At 40.0% G+C, this 17,991-nt stretch overlaps 2 protein-coding genes across 2 annotated transcripts; both read right to left on the bottom strand.

Annotated features, from left to right (window-relative positions):
* Positions 1 to 192: 192 nt before the first annotated feature.
* On the bottom strand, positions 193 to 4,460 carry LOC107310299 (myelin P2 protein). The gene is made up of 4 exons (XM_015855809.3): positions 4,305 to 4,460; positions 2,730 to 2,902; positions 2,367 to 2,468; positions 193 to 440 (listed from the first exon to the last, which is right to left on the bottom strand). Exons 1-4 carry the CDS (start codon positions 4,375 to 4,377, stop codon positions 390 to 392), a joined length of 399 nt encoding a protein of 132 aa, XP_015711295.1. The 5' UTR covers positions 4,378 to 4,460; the 3' UTR covers positions 193 to 389.
* A 4,475-nt stretch (positions 4,461 to 8,935) lies between these two features.
* On the bottom strand, positions 8,936 to 12,112 carry LOC107310340 (fatty acid-binding protein, adipocyte). The gene is made up of 4 exons (XM_015855897.3): positions 11,981 to 12,112; positions 10,580 to 10,752; positions 10,254 to 10,355; positions 8,936 to 9,169 (listed from the first exon to the last, which is right to left on the bottom strand). The coding sequence occupies exons 1-4, from the start codon at positions 12,051 to 12,053 to the stop codon at positions 9,119 to 9,121; spliced, it is 399 nt and encodes a 132-aa protein (XP_015711383.1). The 5' UTR covers positions 12,054 to 12,112; the 3' UTR covers positions 8,936 to 9,118.
* Positions 12,113 to 17,991: the final 5,879 nt, after the last annotated feature.

Genomic DNA, 17,991 nt, shown 5'->3' with positions numbered 1-17,991 from the left:
ACATTGAAGCCATGAGATGAGAACTTCTACACACACCAAGGAAACAGTGTTAACCCTCTCCCAGAGGCGGATCGGTTGTATTTTAGCATTTTATGCAGAAATAGTCTGACTGTTTACACAGACAAGAGCAACAGGAAAGATGGGCAGCATCCAAGGAAGCAAATGTAAAAAAACTGATGTGCAGACACTCAATTTATTGAGAAGCTTTTATTGAGGCACCACAATATTCTGAATTAGTCATACTATGGCTCTGGAATATCAAATCATAATGCAGTCATTCTCCCTATAAAAGGAAATAAAATAAAGAAGCACAGTGCATGAAGCTTTGGTCACTGAACTTGGGTGAGTTTTTAGAGCCAGTCCCAGTCCGGTGCAGAGAAGCTGTTTCTTCACACTCTTTCATAGACTCTGGTGCAGACAACCCCTTTCATGGCACACTCCTAAGGCACAAAATAAGAGATTAATTTAAGAATCTCACTGGTAGCAAATGTATCTTCTGCCACTGAAAGTCACTGAAAATCTGGATGTCATATTCTGAAAATCTATATAATTTTTAGAACAGATAGCAAAGCTATGGTTATAGCGCAGTAAGGGTCTTGTTTTTGTTTTAAATTAAATGGCATATAGTGACAAAAAGAATGCACAATTAGCTTCATCTTACAGGAAAAAAAATGTTCTCTCCATGTTGTTACTGGCTTGATAGAAACATCACCATGGCCTACTTTATCATCCTGTGGCTCTTTCAGTTTTACAAACATATTTTTGTGGAAACAGATGCAGCCTGTGCAGTTCAGAGGTCAGGATTCTGGCCTACAAAACTTTGCAGTCATGAATCACAAAATGTTTCTCCTGACCCCTTCGTCCGGGTGGCCCTCAGTGGCTCTCGATGACTCACAGCCACCAGACAAATGCAACAGAGGTGGCAGAACATGAGACAGGGTTCATCAGTGTGAAGAAATGAGTCCTCCTCAGCAGTCCTGTCCCAGGCCAGGAACAGGCCGCAGGGTGCTAATTGTAGAGGGATCCAAACTGTGCTCATTGCTTCAAAGATGTGTAGGTGATTTAAAAACAAACTAGCAGAGAAATGCAACCACAATAAGGTGTGAAAACAAAGAACCATTCCCAATTTAAGAAAGTTTAAAATAAAATGCAGTCTGAACAAGATAGCATGTAAGATCCTGATGCTGTTGTTGGTGAACAAGTTACTTGAGCTCTTTAAAAACTTCAGTGAACAATGAGCAAAATACTGGCAGAGGCTGCCCAGAGAAGTTGTGCATACTCCATGTCTGGAGATGTTTAAGGCCAGGTTTGATGGGGCCCTGGGCAGCCTGGTCCTCTCATGGCAGCGGGTTGGAATTGAGCGGTCCTTAAAGTCTCTTCCAACCTATGACATTCTATTATTCTATGATTCTAAGATACTTCTCTCTACTCAGAATATTTCAGTTCCCTAAAATGTGTTATGACACCAGATTGTCTCCCCTGTTGCCTTTATGTGCTTAGTAGAGAATCATAGATTCGTAGAATAGTAGAATTGCTCAGGTTGGAAAAATCATCAAGTCCAACCACAATCTAACCATACTACCCTAACTCTAACAATCCTCCAGTAAATCATATCCCTGAGCACCACATCCAAATGGTTTTTAAACATATTCAGGCATGATGACTCAACCACCTCCCTGGGCAGCCTATTCCAGTGCTTAACAACCCTTTCCGTAAGAAAGGTAGGCAGGTTGGATAGAGTGAGGAAAGTCCCCAGCCATCATGAAGGATGTGCTTCTCTCAATGCCAAGGGCCTATCAGAGGAGCCATCCAGACCTGCTGACCCTGCTGCAGGTCAGCATCACCAGTAGGATTAGGCACAGAGAACTGCCTTTCATGCAGTAAACCTCCAGCACCTTTAGCTAGATGTGCTCATGCCTAAAAAACAAACAGTAGTATGAACTGACTGGCTGAAGTTGAAACAGGTGTGCAAAAAAGGTATGAAATCAGTTTTCTAAGGTGGACAGGATTCATTCTGAAGATGGAAGAAAGGAAAGAGACGTTCCAGGGACAGAAATTTCTGTCTTGCAAACTTCTTTTTACATTTCACAGATTTCTACTCTGAAAATTACATTTCTTTTAGGCAGAATAAGTAAGTATGATCTCAAGTCATGACAACTCTGCCAGTATAATTACTTTAACTACAATTTGCCGGTATGGAACAATATTTGTATCCTTCCAGACTGTCTCCTAAGCTTGTTTCCCGTTTTGTCCAACCTCATTTCTCTCATACACCAAAACTGACACACAGCTTAGACAGAGGCCAACTGAATGTTACATCTTCCTGCCATGCAGCAGCATACAAAGTGTAAGAGCCTGGTACTTACCACCACCATTTTCCCATCGACAAGTCTTCTTTTTATTGTGGTTTCTTTGCCATTCCACTTCTGAACTTGAACCAATGACCCTTTCTCCAGGGTTACAACACTCTACAAAGGCCAAGAGAAGAGTCTCAAACCATAATCCAAGCTTTGCAGATTAAAGTAGCAACTAATTTTATGGTCAGCCAGATCTGCATTCTCTGCTAATGATAAACTTCTTTCCAGTGGTGTCAGCATCATACTACTTCTTCTTTCAGTGCTTTTCTTGAATAACCTGGGAATTTCATAGTGCACTAAGAGGGTAGGGAAAAACTCCTCCTGTCTCTCTTCTAGTATGTTAGGACCACTCAGAGAACGTCACCCCCTTACCTTGACTTTACGATCATCTGCTGTTGTTTCATCAAACTGCTGACCCAATTTGAAGGAAATCTCTGTATTTTTGAAGGTGCTTTCTGTTCTGAGGGTTACTATGTCCCCTTTCATACTGATGATCACATTGGGCTTTGACAGGCCACCCAGTTTCCTGGTTGCTAAGCCCACTCCTAGAAATCAGGAACAAAACCGTCATTACATTTTAGGAAGCAAAAAAAATCATATCACTTTGTAAAACTTCAGTAGAAAAATGAGGAAAAGCTTATTCCTGAATACTGTAATGCTTTCTTCATATGAGACACCGATTCTTCATATGTGGAAGCACTGTATTCAGATGACCACATAGCCCCAGTAGATAGCATGCACCTCCAGCAAGAAGCAAAGATTCACTTGAGTATGTACTGGTGTTCATTTAACTAGGAAGTTATTATTTGTTGTTAGTAGTGTTACTAACAACTAATTTGTTGTTAGTAACTATTTGTTGTTAGTAGTGTGTGTACCTTTGAAGAGATAGAACTGTTTCTCATAAAAGCCCAACTAAATCCTTTTTACATAAAAATTGTTGAATTATCTTAGAACCTGAACTTCTCTTAGCAAGATGCTGGGAAGAAACTGGATTCTGAACCGCCAGTATGCTGTTGCTTATTCATTCAAGCAGAGAATATACTGGAGAATGGACAATTCCTACGGTTTTTTCTAAGATACCTCTGGGATCCTAATTCTTGAACTTCAGAGGAAAAGACAAGTACACTTACAAATAATGACATATCTTTGCTTTATAAAAACAGAAAGGAGGTAGCTATAGCTATTGAATTAATGCTATGAAGTGCTCATATGAGAAAAGACATATAAAAGGATATACGTTGCTGTCTGTAAAGTGTAAGGCTATTTGCAGTAATTATTCAGTACTGAAACATTTCTGTACCAATCTTCTGGAAAATGTCTGTAGCTGGACTCACATCCCACATTTACCCTGGTTAATTAATTTACTGAAGTTCTTTTGTTACTCAGTTTAACATTTCAAAGAAGGGGAATTAGTGTCTCAGTGAATCATTTATACAGCAAAAGAAATGCTGTAACTGACTGGGTGCACTTGCTATCTGGGAATGAAGCCAGCATTAGAATAAAAAACAATGCCCAATTGATTAAATTCCTGGCATTTCTCAGCAACAGATATATTCATTCATAGGATTTAGAGCTCTGAAACCAAAGTGTCGTGAGACATCAGCTCCATTATATATTGTAAATTATCACAAGTCACGAGTTTAGCAGTGCAGTGAAGAGAAACATTAAAAAAAATGCTGCATCTCCTTAGATCCTGCTCATTAAAAACAGGTTAGATCAGGTTAGTTCATTTAGACAGAGGTAAATTCATAACAGCAGCCTTTCTTTTCTTTCCATATTAGGCATTAAGGATATAAGTTATGCTAGAAAAATAATTACAGTGTTTATGTGTCCAGGAAGAAAGCGCTATACATACGCAAAGCATAAGATGAAGAAGAGGCATTTGCAAAGGAAACTTACTTAGGAAAAAAAAGAAACAGAAGAAAAAAAGCACTCAACATCTCTCACCCAGTTCCTTCATGTAGTCATCGAAATTTTCACTGGAGACAAGTTTCCAGGTTCCCACAAATCGGTTACACATTGTGTTGGCCTTCTGAGGCAGTGGTCCTGAGGGAGGCAATAGTCACAGAAGCTCTTGGTGGGAGCCAAAGAAATTTTGTGCCTGACTCAGATCTCTTTTGCCTCCTTTTAAAGATGTCCAGTCCCTGTAATGGTCAGAATGGGCCAATGGGAGCAGCAGCGCCAGGGCAAGACAATGTGCACCTTGTCCAAGGCAGTCGTATCTGTACCAAGGCTCTGGGTGACGCCTGCCTCAGCTTCCTCCACTGATAGATCAAGACAGTGAGGCACACATGGGGCTGGGGATATGAGGTTATTGCTGAAAACATGGAGCAATCTGGGGAATGCGGTGGGATCTGAGCCATATGTAGCCACCCACCACCTTATTCCTCTGAAATTCAGTTCTGACTGTCCTCCCAACGCCATTCTGCTGCAGTCACCATTATTACCATTGTCATTTCTATGACAGGTAAATCAAAACCACATCAGTGTGTGGGAAGAGTTGCCAAGGATCTTCTTTATGTGTATTTTTTGTTGTTTTGGTATACATCCAGGATAGGATTTGTGTGTTTTATTCTTTGGGGACATAATGGAATTATTTTGTCCTGTTTTCTGCCATTGAATCAGAGCATTGAGCCCAAACTGTTGGTTCTTCCCTGTGTGTAGCCCAGAAAGAACCACAGAGAAACGGGGCAGTTAAGCTTCACTGACTCCCTTCTTCTACAACTAAGGGCAAGTTCAGAATAGTGGTGCATCCGTGGAGCTCAACTCTAAAGGGCTTATCTTATCACTTATGCTTATCACAGAGTCACTCAGTGAGAGGTAAGCAGTCTAATTGGCTTGGAAGGAGGGAATACACTATTCCTTTCTTGCTTCACCACACCTGCATAGTTAGATTTGATATTCATATTTCGGCTACTACAGTCATTAAAGGTCTTGCATTCAAATGTCTCCTAATGTCACTCCTTGTGGCAAGGAGACTCTGCTCGCTTATGTTAACCTGGAAATAGAAACACTGAGTTTTTAAGTATGAAAAGCTTTTGTAAATGTACATTTAGAATTACTGTGTTGTGGTTAGTAACATAAACCATATCTGTACTTGACAGGTGAAGAATTGTAATTCAAGACAACCCAAAATACATGAAACTATGCAGTGTAAGACCACATCAAGGGTAATTCTGCCCTTCTCCTTTCTAAACTAACTTCCTGGAGAAAGCCATTGTTTGTTACATGAAAGTATTAAGTCTTCTTTCCTATTTGGTTTCTATATGTATATATTTTTTGTATAATTAGTTACTGAGCTGTGACCACATATGGGAACATCTCAGATCTTCACTGCAAGTATGAAGGGATGCTGGTATGATAGGTTGCAGAACCAAGTTTGTTGCATCTAGGATAGAAAGAATGGAATGGAGCTGATGCTGGGATGAGGTAGCAAAGATGTGTGTTGTCTCAACAGCTGTCATATGCAGAAAGGGAAACATGCTTAAGGAGAAGAGAGGTACAGCTTGGGCAGGGAAAATCAAGTAGTCTCTGGATTATTGTAAGGTTGTGTGGAAATGTCAGAGTCTTAAATTAGAAAGATTGGTTTTAAATGCAAAATGTTTTTTTCCTATCAGTCAAAAGATGAATGAGGATAAACTGAGAGAAGCTCTCATTGTTGCTCAGGTCTAATTACAGTGCAGCATAAAGGGGTTCAGTCCAGAGTAATTAAAATAAAAAGGAAGAAAAGAATAAGTCTTTCTTCCCACAATAGGAAGCAGATATTATGTCTGTACAGTGTACATAAATGTGAATGAATTTGTGAATATGTCCACACAGTGTTATTCTAAAACATTACATGTAGTGTAAGAAATGGCCAGGCCTTTTATCCAGTCTTTGGAAATGATAAAGCTTCTTCTAAATGAAACTATCCATTATTTCTCAATGAATAATAGAAAAGTATTCTACTGTTGTCCCTCAGTTATTCTTTGTTCTTTCATTTAATTGTCCTATCCACATAATTAAGGCACTTTAACAAGACAAAGCTGGTGCCTTTGAGAAATAAAAGATGACTGGGACACTGTAAAAGCAGGTCCAAAGAAATTCAAAAAGAGCAGATTAGTCAGAATAGAACAGCTATAGTGCAGTACCAGTAACCTTAAGAAAAAAAAGTGACAGAGAATTATTTATACAGACAAAACCCCCAGTCTTAAGCAGTCTCAAACAATGTTGACATTGCTACCATCCATCTCTTTGTCACTAGGAAAGATCAGTGCTTTCATTTAAAGGACTTACAGTCTAGAAAGAAGAAGAGCAGGGAATTATAGCTTCAGTAGAAATAATATCTGTGGAAATAAATCTTTTCAAGTGTAAAGAAAAAAATGTGGCAAGGATTGTGCATGCACAAGATAAGAGTGATCTTTGATTCCATTTCTTCTTGTGATTGGAGTGACATGGGATTTGAAATAAATGCGCTTGGAGATTATGAAGCAGGACTAGATAGAAGGGTAAAAACTTGTAAAAATGGAGACAAAACATGAGGAGAACATACATTAAAATAACTTAAAATGTATATTTAAGTCAAATTCTTTAAAGGAAATATGATCTGGGCACATTTCATCCAAAGGACAACTTAATTAAAATCCTAGGGGAGATCAACCAAACAGAAATAAAAGCAGAGAAGAGAGGCCAAATGCCTGCCTTGCCTAAAAGACACCAAGGATGTTTTGCTGCTGACATGAGGGAGCCGAGGGACTGACTGTGAATGTGAGGCCAGCTGTCTGCCTATTCCCAACAGCTCTGGCTTGGGGGTGTGAATGGCTTTTTGTCAGCTTATCTGGGGGACCCAAGAGACCAGGCCAAGGCTGCTGAGGGCAGGATATGGAGAGCAGAATTGGGTGACCTTGGGCTTGGCAGACCCACATACAGAAGTATTCTTCATTCCTCCCAGTGCTAACCCAAATTAAAAACTGAACAAGAAAATAAGACGAAGGTCAGAGCAAAGTATAAGCCTTGTATCATCCTTTTTCTGAGCTGCTAAAAATTTGTGGCTGAGTCCCCTTCTCCTCTGATCATCCATGAAACCTTTACAGGAATAGTGAGCCAATAAGCTAGCAAGTAACACCTGCTCCTCTTAGTGCTCAGAGGTGCCTGCTGTGGCCTATGGAGTTTGCAAGAATGTAATGAGATCCTCCTTTTTAAGAAAGGAATGCTGTTGAATGGTTTCTGATAGTTCAGCACTTCAAAAAGGAGATGGTGGCCTGCGCTGCTCCACAGCTGAGGACAAGATGTTTAGAAATGTATATCGTCATTTATTCACACTTCATTTACCTGAGGGTTATGTCCACCTCAAGAAATGAATACTGTATGTATGGGATACTCAGAAGCATTTTTCCTTCCCCTGTGCAACTGCTGTTCTTTAAGCTCATGACATTTCACAATCACGGAAGCCATGATAAAAACAGGGAGCTAATCGTTCATGGCTCTTTCAACGTTTTTCTGCAGAATTTGCTGATAGTCTTTCAGAACTGCTCTTAAATGACTCCTTAGTTCAGCTGGAGGTTAGAAGCCCTACCTTTCCCCCTCTTCAACTGTGCTAATAGTACAGAATCTTGGACACAGTTCTGTTTCATAAGAAAGTCCAAGTGTATGTATTAATTTCAGGAACGTCAGCAACATGTGCAATATAGTTCACAGATGGTTAACCCAACCATGGGCTCCAGATATGGTTTTTTTTTCTCATTTTGTGGATTCTCAGATTCTTGTTCAGGTTTTCCCCAGGCTTCCTAATTTTTCCTCCTCTGAGTCCTACCAGGTTAAGAAACTAAGGCTTGTGTGGGCATCATGAACATTTGAAGTAGGTGTTGAGAACTACAAGCAGTAGAACTCATGAAAAAGAGGAACTGACAAATCTGGCTCCTAATGGGCTTTGCATCTGAAAAAGATTGCGTTCCCATAAAAGCTTTCTCTAACAGATATAAAATGCAAAGACTGATTTAACCTAATAGAAAATGCATATAGGAGAATAGGGAGGCTGTAACAAGATAAACCCTTTAAAGGCTTTTTAGTAGGCTTTTTAGTATGCTCTCTAAACTATGATCATTAGGTTGATGTTTTTTTTCCTGATCTAGGGGGAAAAAAAGAAAAGCACATTAGTAACATAATCACACTTGAGAGCTCCTGCAGCTCTGATTTCACTTCAAATGGAGCTGAACAAAATCAAACTGCTTCAGATCATCCCCAAGCTTAAAGTTTTCTGCTTTTTTATGTTCACTCAAACCATAGCCATGGGTGAGGTACCAGGTTCCCTGCTCACATTGAAAGCCAGTGCTGGGCATCTTGGCCACAGGCTCCTTGCAGTCGGTAGGCCATACACAGCAAATACATGTCATCAGCTGATGCTTTGTATCCAGGTCTTCATCTACCTCCATTACACAGCAAATACCACCCACTGGATGGGCTCTGACCCTCTTTCTGCAGTGAGATGGGCCACAGTTACTAAGCATGGTGTTGGATTTCACGTGATACATCCCACATGGCACCATCCCCACAGTGCACACACCAAAGCCCTTTCTGATAAATGCCAACACACACAAGAGTTGTATAAAGCGGAATGATTTATTGAATAGCCACAACAAATTAGGCTAGCTGCATGTAATTTTGAAGGGATACATCTGTAAAAAGTGCCGTTCCGTTCAAAAATGTATTTGTGGAGTTTTTCTGCTTCAGTGAAGTAGTTTTAGTTCAGCCTTAAGCATCAGTCCTGCGTGAAGACGGCTTCCTCATGCTCTTTCATAAACTCTTTTGCTGGTAACATTATTCATGGTGCATTCCTGGAAAGAAATGCAAATTTAATCAGCTTTTAAGTCTTGCTGCAAATTTGTTAGTCAGAAGGTAGAGAACTACTGAGAGCCAATGCAAGAAAGAATTTGCATTTCTCTTCCTTCAAGAAGAACTGCAAAAATGGTGAAACTCATGGTGAAAATCTCTAAAATATTCATAGAAGCCTAGGATTAAAGCAACATCAAAGGACTTCTTTGGCCTCCCCAGGAGATTGCTAATCTCACTTTCTGGGCCTTAACACCCAGGGAGCACTTTGGATATAGGCAGTTGTCTCTTGTCCCCTCACCTTCTCTAGCTGTGGCTCATCTTCTCCATATGTGTGTGCAACAGATACACAGACGTATGCAGTGCAACTTACAGCTGCGTGTGTCATCCTCTGCATTTTAGGCTCTGTCCTCATCTCTTGTTCTGCTACATCAATTTCTGCTCTCTTTAGTCTTTTCTAATGAATTTGTTATCAAACACTATTTCTTATTTATTCTCCTTTGGTCTTTATCCAAATAAAGTATTAAAATTGCAGACACATCATTTTCTCTAGGGAAGGCAGAACTCTACAAGAATTTAATGTATGTGCATCATTTTCTAGCACGTAGGAATCCCAGCTGCCTTTTACAAGGACATCGTTAGTTTTCCCCTAGGTATTTTGAAGGTTCCTGGTAGTCTGCAACATGCCCCTTAGACATTGCTATGGGGGAGGGGTCTACTGGAGATGAACAGAAGAAGTATTTTGTGTCAGAGAGGGTGCACCTAACACAGACTTTATTAATGCATTCTCTATCCTGTCCAGAAAATATAAACATTATAAAATATAAACATTTCCCTTACTGAGATTATAATTCACCCTATTCTTTCTTAACCATTTGTCGCTATGGATGGAATGCAGATACCTCTATATCATTCCATAAACTTAAGAGCCTTTCAGTTTTAATACATGCTGCAGACTTGTTCAGAAGACTTCTTACTCAATGCATAGTCTTGTCAGATGTTTTTATTCCCTGTTTTTGAATCCAGTGTAATATATCCATCAAAATAGCATTCCATTCTGAGTTTTGTGATCAGCAAAAAAGAACTCACCACCACCAGGTTCCCATCCACCACTCTTCTCTTGATAATAGTCTCTTTGCCATCCCACTTCTGCACCTGCTTCAGTACGCCATTGTCTAGGGTTATGACATTCTGTCAGAGGAAAAAAGCAAAGTGTGACTATTTCATCAGGATGCTTTGGGCCAAAGAGAATACTTTCTCCATGCCCAAAAAGTACTGAAGCAAAAAGCAATCTGAGCACGTTTACGTTTGAAGGCGGCATTTCAAGAGTGGGTGTCAAAACAGCAACTCTGTCCTCCTTTTCCAACAATCTTTCTGAAATATATATGGTTGGAAAATGCCATTTTTGGACTCACCTTTGTTTTTCTGTCATCTGCTGTGGTCTCATCAAACTCTTCACCCAGCTTGAAAGAGGTCTCTGTGTTCTTGAAGGTACTTTCTGATTTAATGGTTATCACATCACCGTTGATGGTGATAGTTAAATTCGGCTTGGCCACACCAGCCATCTTCCTGGTAGCAAACCCCACACCTGTAAATTATAAAGGACACTATGAAAGTTTTATCTTCATGATTTTCCCTTATCTGGGGAAAATATGGGAATCTCACCATCACTTTCTTCTTCTTTTTTAATTAATACTATGTAGGAGAGGTTCTTTTGTAACATCTCATTAGCTTGTATGTTCATACACCAAGCCAGATGGGATGAGATAAGGGTTAGGGTTAGGGTTAGGGTATGCTCTGTTGTCAGAGTAGCAAAATCAATATTTTGAAGACTGAGACAAAGTTTCACTGCCAGATATTTGCACATGTGCATGCTCCTGATAACTGCAGTGATTTATGCACTAACTTGTACACTATATCTAAAAGTAAATAAGCAGAAACATATGACAGTTTGTAAGCCATGAAAACAAACAAATACAAAATCACTTAAATTGCAGATATGTTTACCAGTGGCTAGGCTGAATGAAAGGAAATGATTAAGAAATAGTTGGCAACTCTTATGTCCTGAGTAAAATCTGGGGTAAAGATGAAGAATCTCACTGAAAGCCATATGAATGCATGCTTCAGAACTTGCAGTGAGTGCTTTACCCTCAATCTCCAAATAACTCCCTGGACTGATCCAAACAGTGCAAGTTACCCCACATTTCCCCCATCTTAACTGGAGTACGCAAACTTTTTAAAGCCCAATTTTAATTCAAAGTGAGAAGTCTACGCCTTTAGAGTGTTACTGATTGGATCTTTTGCAAGTACCTGCAGTATCTGCATGAATCTGTGCAACTTCCTTCATTAATATTCACTGGAGACAGTCATAGAGCTTCGTACACTGTCTCTGATAGCCATAAAAATTAATCAGCATCCTAGTCCAAGAGCAAATTTAGGTGTGTTGCTCTTTGACGCAAAGAAGCTGGCTGCATTCTAGCATTACACTACTTTGTACTTCCAAAAGCTTAAAAGCAAATTCACGTAAAATGCTGCAGCAAAATGTTTACTTTCATTTATAGCACTACCAGTTCGGCATGCATAGACTTGGCCTACCTGTAACTATTCCTCCTAATCAGGATTTTCCTGTGTTATAGGAGTGTGACAATACTAATCCAAACAGCCAAGTTCTCCAGCATAAAACTATTTAATAAAAGCAGTTGGACTAAAAAGACCTTAGTAAACAGCATAGCCAGAAAAAGCAAGTACGAAATAGATCTTGAATTCAGCATTCTTTCCCTTCCCCAGATAAAATAATTTCAGGTAACATTTCTCACCCAGCTCTTTCATATAGTCCTCAAAGTTTTCACTAGAAAGGAGCTTCCAGGTGCCCACAAACTGGTCGCACATTTTGTCAGGCCAGGTAGCAGTCTTTCACAGGATCAAGCAGGAATAGAAGCCGTGAGGATAGTATGAGCTCCAAGAGATGGGCTTTAAAAAGGAGCCTCGGCCACATGATGTACTAGGATGACCAATAAAGAGGGAGTCCTTAGTGCCCAGTGTTTTCCTTCCTCCCCTACCCCTCCTTTGCCAGTAGGTCACAGTGTTATTATTCATATGCCCTTACTAGCACAAAGATCACTGTCGTTTTTTTATTTAATTATTTTTATAATTCAAGAAGACACTTCACCATAAAGACAAATATTAAAATCATATTTTCTCTGAGAAGAAAAAGTTAGATTCAACCCCAAGAGGGTATGCTGCCTCCCATATTCCTTTTTTTTCATTTCAGTCCTCTATGTTGTATGAAAACAGCTAAATTCCTAGGCTGCAAGATCTGAAAGACTTGGGATCGTTTACTTTTCTTTTTGCACAACTAGAGTTAGTGATTTTCTACAGAGAGTCACAGAGCTAGAGGAAAAAGTGGACCTGGGGGGAGAACGTGGGAATGCCGGTGGCTGTTGAAGGATATGTCCTACTTCCTTGGCTGAGGACTGAGATCCAATCGGTCTGTGTTCTGCTTTCCTGGGATGCAGTGGGGACAAAGTGTTCTATGAAATGCAGAGTAACACAACTGATGACTTGTCTCGCTTTTACTTGTGTTCCCTCCAGTGACCTATGTCCCAATGACCAGCATGATGACTACTTCTTGCAAAAATCTAGGTAATGGTATCAGCCCACTGAAAGTCTCTGGATTTATCATTTTCTTTCTGTTTGCATTGTTTGTTTATGTAATTATCAGCTCGAGACAAAGTGTATTCAGGCCTAGCATAATGAGATCTACCCTGACCAATTCTCTAATGCTATCTTAGCTCAGATCATAAAAAAAAGGAGGCAGTTAGCAATTTACTAGACATTCCTTCTGGCTGTAACACGCTATTACACTGTCAGAAAAAAACACGTGCATTCAATCATGTACATTCCTTATTATATTTATTCAATACACTTTTCTGATCACTGAAACAAATATGTTTGTCCACATATTTTGACATAACGATGTCATAACAAAATTGTTTGTATATAATTGTAAGATTATAGGAAAATTCAGATGGGATGATGCGGCCTTGGGCAGGGCCAGCTCACACTGGACAGCCCAGGGCTGCATCCTCTGGAGAAACTTGGACAACTCTGAGGATGGAGCTGCACATCCTCGTGGGAAACTTGCTCCCTGTCCAGCCCTGTGTCCCTGGGGAAAGAGGCTCCTCATCTCCAGTCTGAAATGCTCTTCTTTAACTTCTATTCTTAGTCTTTTATCCCTGGTTCCAACTCGTCTGTCACATTCCATAGGTGCTACGTTGCAAGCACCATGGCCTTTCTGTTGCTACCTTTAGGACCTTTGCTGCTGAGCTGCTCCCCAGCCAGTTCATCCCCATTTCATTGCTGCACAAACTGAAGATGTCTGTACATGTATCATTAGTTACCCTTTTGTCCCTTTTGGACTGCAGGATCTGTTTGAGAAAAAAAAGATTTTTTTAAACTCCATCTCCTTTTTCCCCTGAGAATATCTAAATCTGAAGTTTGATCCATTCTTTTTTGAGTCTTTGCATATTCACTGACCTTGGGTTAACCCCAAAGCAACTAAAACAACATTCTGATTATGGAAGCCCCTGGTTTCTCTCCTGATTGGCTTTCTCAGATTATCGCATGCTCAGATTCTCTTTAGAAGGAAATTCTGACAGACCCGAAGATTGTTTTTTTTTTATTACTTAGGATTATTGGACTGAGAAACACTGCACTATGTGTGAGAAGTCTGTAGAAACCTGAAAACTCAAATCCAGTAAAAATACTTGTTCCCTTCAAAGCTATCTCGGACCAGGCTTGTAGGCTCTCACTTGGGAATTATCCTATCCATGGTCTTCTCTGCCTTGAAAGAGACTTCTATGACAACAGATATGCTGGTGGCATTGATGCTATCTAATAGAGATCCTGCCTGCTCACCTTCATGACAATTCAAATGTACATGGATTTGTCAAAGTAAGAAATACAGCTTACTCTCAGATGTGAAAACATGAAAAAGCAAATCAGAATTATGGCTACTAGCAGGAGACACGAGCAGGTCCCTTATCCTCTGCTCAGCAGAGCAGCGCCCAGCAGCACACTGATGCTCCCTACACACTCATGGCTGTGCCTTCCCATCTCACTCAGGACTCAGGGCACTATTGCTAATGGTCGCTTTACTAAACAAGTTGGCTTGGGTTTAGTTGTGTTTTTTTTGTCATCACATCAAAAAGGGTTGCAGATATGCTAGCTGCTACTGCCATGCAAGTGTTAGAACTCCAAAACATAATGTGAGAATTTATGTATAAGGGTATATAAATGTCATAGCTTTAACTCAAATATACTGTATTCAGCAGTGCAATAGCAATGTTAATGAAGCCTAACCCCATGATTTTCAAAGATTTATATGAATTCTGCTTATGTTCTAGGTACCTACTACTTAACCCTAGTAAGTGTTGCTTTTTTCCTGAGGAGTGGCTGGTCTTCAGTATGAATATAATTACTGTAGACACAGCCTTCAATGTTACAATTAAGTGAAAATTTTGCATTTAAAATTCTTTTTTTCCCCCTCTTTTTTTCTTGATATTTCTAAGCAAGCTGGGGAGCAATGCCGACATAAAGAGGATGAACTAATGGTAATGGTAGCACTTTGGTAATTTGCAATATCTTGTAAGTTTTAGGTATTCCTCTCAGTGGCTGGCATTCTTTTGTAACAGCTGACCTTCTCTGAAGCAAGAACTTTCCCAGAATTTTGCTTCTTCTAAGAAAGCTGAAGAAAGAACAAAGTGCAAGAAATGCTATTTCAACAAGGCCAAAAAGGCACTTTACAAGTCATTTAACTTAACATTTAACTAACAACAGCTTTAATGAGGCTGCCATCTGGCCTCATTTGGTGATCTCTTACTACAGCCTTCTTCTCAACATCACCAGCACAGCCAAATCGCGGTGTCACTACCTTTGGTGAGAGTAGGATGCTTAATAATTTGGATTTTTTTCATAGGTACCTACTTCTTCCATGAGATGTACCAACATTCTATATAACCAGTGCATGGCTTACTGGGTCAGACTGGGATGGAGCACAGCAGCCTTTATGGTGCTTAGCTGGAGTCAACTCACCACAGTTAAATTTAACTAGTTAACTGCACAGTTGATAAAGCAATGGTGAATGTTGCAGTGCATAAATCCTTGGCTGAATTTTCCAAATGCCTGTAAGAAAATGCCATGCTAACTTGATTGTTAGTGATTTATTTTCCCTGTCTGATTGGCAGAGCTGTGCAAAATGAATATATTTTTTTTCTACTAATTGCTTTTATCTGTTTAATCTCAACTGATTTCATCACACATCCACTAGATTATGTTAGCAAACTAAAAATCATAGAATCGTAGAATCAGAGAATGGCTTGGGTTGAAAGGGACCTCAAGGATCATCAGGTTCCAATGCCTCAGCCACAGGGAGAGTTTCCAGCTGCTAGTTCAAGTCCAAGATCAGGCTGCCCAGGGCCACATCATAAATGGGAGTGATGTTTAATTTTTTCCAGTCCCCATGGACTTCACCTGACACTCATGACCTTTTAAATATGATGAAGCGTGGCTCAGCAACCACATCAGCCAGCTCCCTTAGGATGCTGGGTCGCATGTCATCTGGTTGCATGGACTTGTACACATTCAACCTCATTCAGTCAATCTCAGACTTGCTCCACCTTTACAGTGTGTGTGGAGGGGGGGTTTGCTTTCCTGGTTTTCACGTAGAAGTTCAGGTTCAGGGACGTGAGGTTCAGCGATATGAGAATACTGGCTACCAGTGAAGACTGAAACAAAGAAGTCATTGAGTACCTCAGCCTTCTCCACATCCATTGTAGTCAGTTCTCTTTTCCCATTTAGCAGAGAGGATACACTCTCTTTAGTTTGTCTCTTCTGGCTTGTATAATCCCTTCCTATTATTTTGCACATCCCTTACCAAGTAAAGTTCCATCTGTGCATTGGCTTTCCTAATTCCACCTCTGCAAGTCTGGACAGCATCCCTATATTCTTCCCAGGTGACACGCCCTTGCTTCCACTAGATGATTTACTCATTTGAAAGCCAAATTTTCCTTCTGTCAATAACACTTCAAAAATAGGTGTGAATTTGTGTACTCCTGGTTCCTCTGCAGCAGAAATTGTTAACATGGTTGGTTCTTGTTTGGGATGATTAGAAAGCTTCTATCCTACCACTAGGCTGCTTCTGAAAAGAATCAAATCCAAGGTATGAAATCTTATTATTTTCCTCATGCCCTGAACTATATATGTAAATTTATTCCTAATCTTTTGTTGCATGATTTTACACATCAAAATCACCCATTAAAGTTCATGAGGAAATAAATAAAACAAAAGAAAGTTTGTCAGTTTCGTGAGGCATCTCCAGATGTGAGTAGTTCAAGCCACTCACAGTCTAGGGCCACTGGATCCAAGTTCTCTGCATAAGATGACAGCGCAGAGCAAGTACCATGACAACTAAGCCATGTTCCTGTATTGGGACTTCAAATATGGCACATCATGTCCACAGTTTTGGGAAGGTGCCACAGTATTTGAGAAACCTGGTGCAAGGCCAGCAGCACCCCACTCCTCAGCCACCTTGTCAGCTGTATCTGCAATTGAAGAGGTTAAAAGCAGTCACTTTAATCCCCTGATTTTTCTAACTTCCAACTAATATCTGTTCCAAGTAATCCATTTACTCTCCTCCTACTTCTGATCTTAAGGTGACTGTGTGATTGATACTGTGACTTCCTTTATGTTTTTCATTCAAGTGGGAAGGATATGCAACAGTTATACTGAAGGTTATTTCCATCTTGGTTACCACTCAGAAACTCTTGTTCATAATGTACAGGCAATCCTCCAGGAGTCAGTAATGTTAGATTAACTCAAACTTGTCTTCTAAAGGAACATGTTCCCAGATAGGTAGATAGATAGATAGATAGATAGATAGATAGATAGATAGATAGATAGATAGATAGATAGACAGACAGACAGACAGACACAGACAGACAGAGAGACACACAGATGAATCTAATTCTGTCATCTGTTATAAATACAAGGAAACTTCTGAGGAACTGAATATCCTGTAAAGAGAAAAGCGACACAGATGGGAAATGTAAACACTTCACAGCGTGTGGTCTTCAAGACCTCTGGGCATCTGCAGTTACTTGGTTTCCCACTGAAGATGGGTTGTGTTTTATCAGCTCTTCAAGTGAGTGACTGTTATTTGTAAAGTAGGAAATACATTCTCCGCTGCTGTCTGTTCATTGTGCTCCACTGCTGCTGTTTACAGCTGCCAATACTTGGCAGCAGGGTGATCTATGAGCATGATGAGCTGTCACACAGACCCTGCACTTCCATACAGATTGCACTTCATGAAGTGAGTAATGGTATATACTAAACTGCCAGTTTTATGTTTTTGTTGCCCTTTTATTTTTTAATAGAAAAATACTTAAAAATAAATGAAATTTTGTTACTTATCTTCATTAACTATATTACATATTTTATATGCAGCTGAAGACAATTCCTCTTCACTCAGTGCGGCCCAGGCAAGGCAAGACTTTGGGCACCCATGTATGAGACCATCTTCCCAGTATGACTTATTGCTAAAGTACAACGGTGAATTCCCCAATTCATCTTTTCAGGTTGGACAAAACATTACCAGTAACTGGGCTCGAAATGGGAAGCTGAACACAAACAGGCATTTGGCACGTGAGTTGGCTCTGCAAAGAAAGCCAGGTGCCTAATAACATTTAGAACTGTTGGTTTCTTCCCACAAGCTCCTTTTACTGCCAATGTGCTCATGACCAGGCAAGCTAGATTACAGGATTCAAACATC

This window comes from Coturnix japonica, chromosome 2 (assembly GCF_054131305.1).
Source record: "Coturnix japonica strain WE chromosome 2, WE-NBRP24, whole genome shotgun sequence".
Classification (NCBI taxonomy): Eukaryota; Metazoa; Chordata; class Aves; order Galliformes; family Phasianidae; genus Coturnix; species Coturnix japonica.
This window is presented reverse-complemented; position numbering and strand designations above follow the sequence as displayed.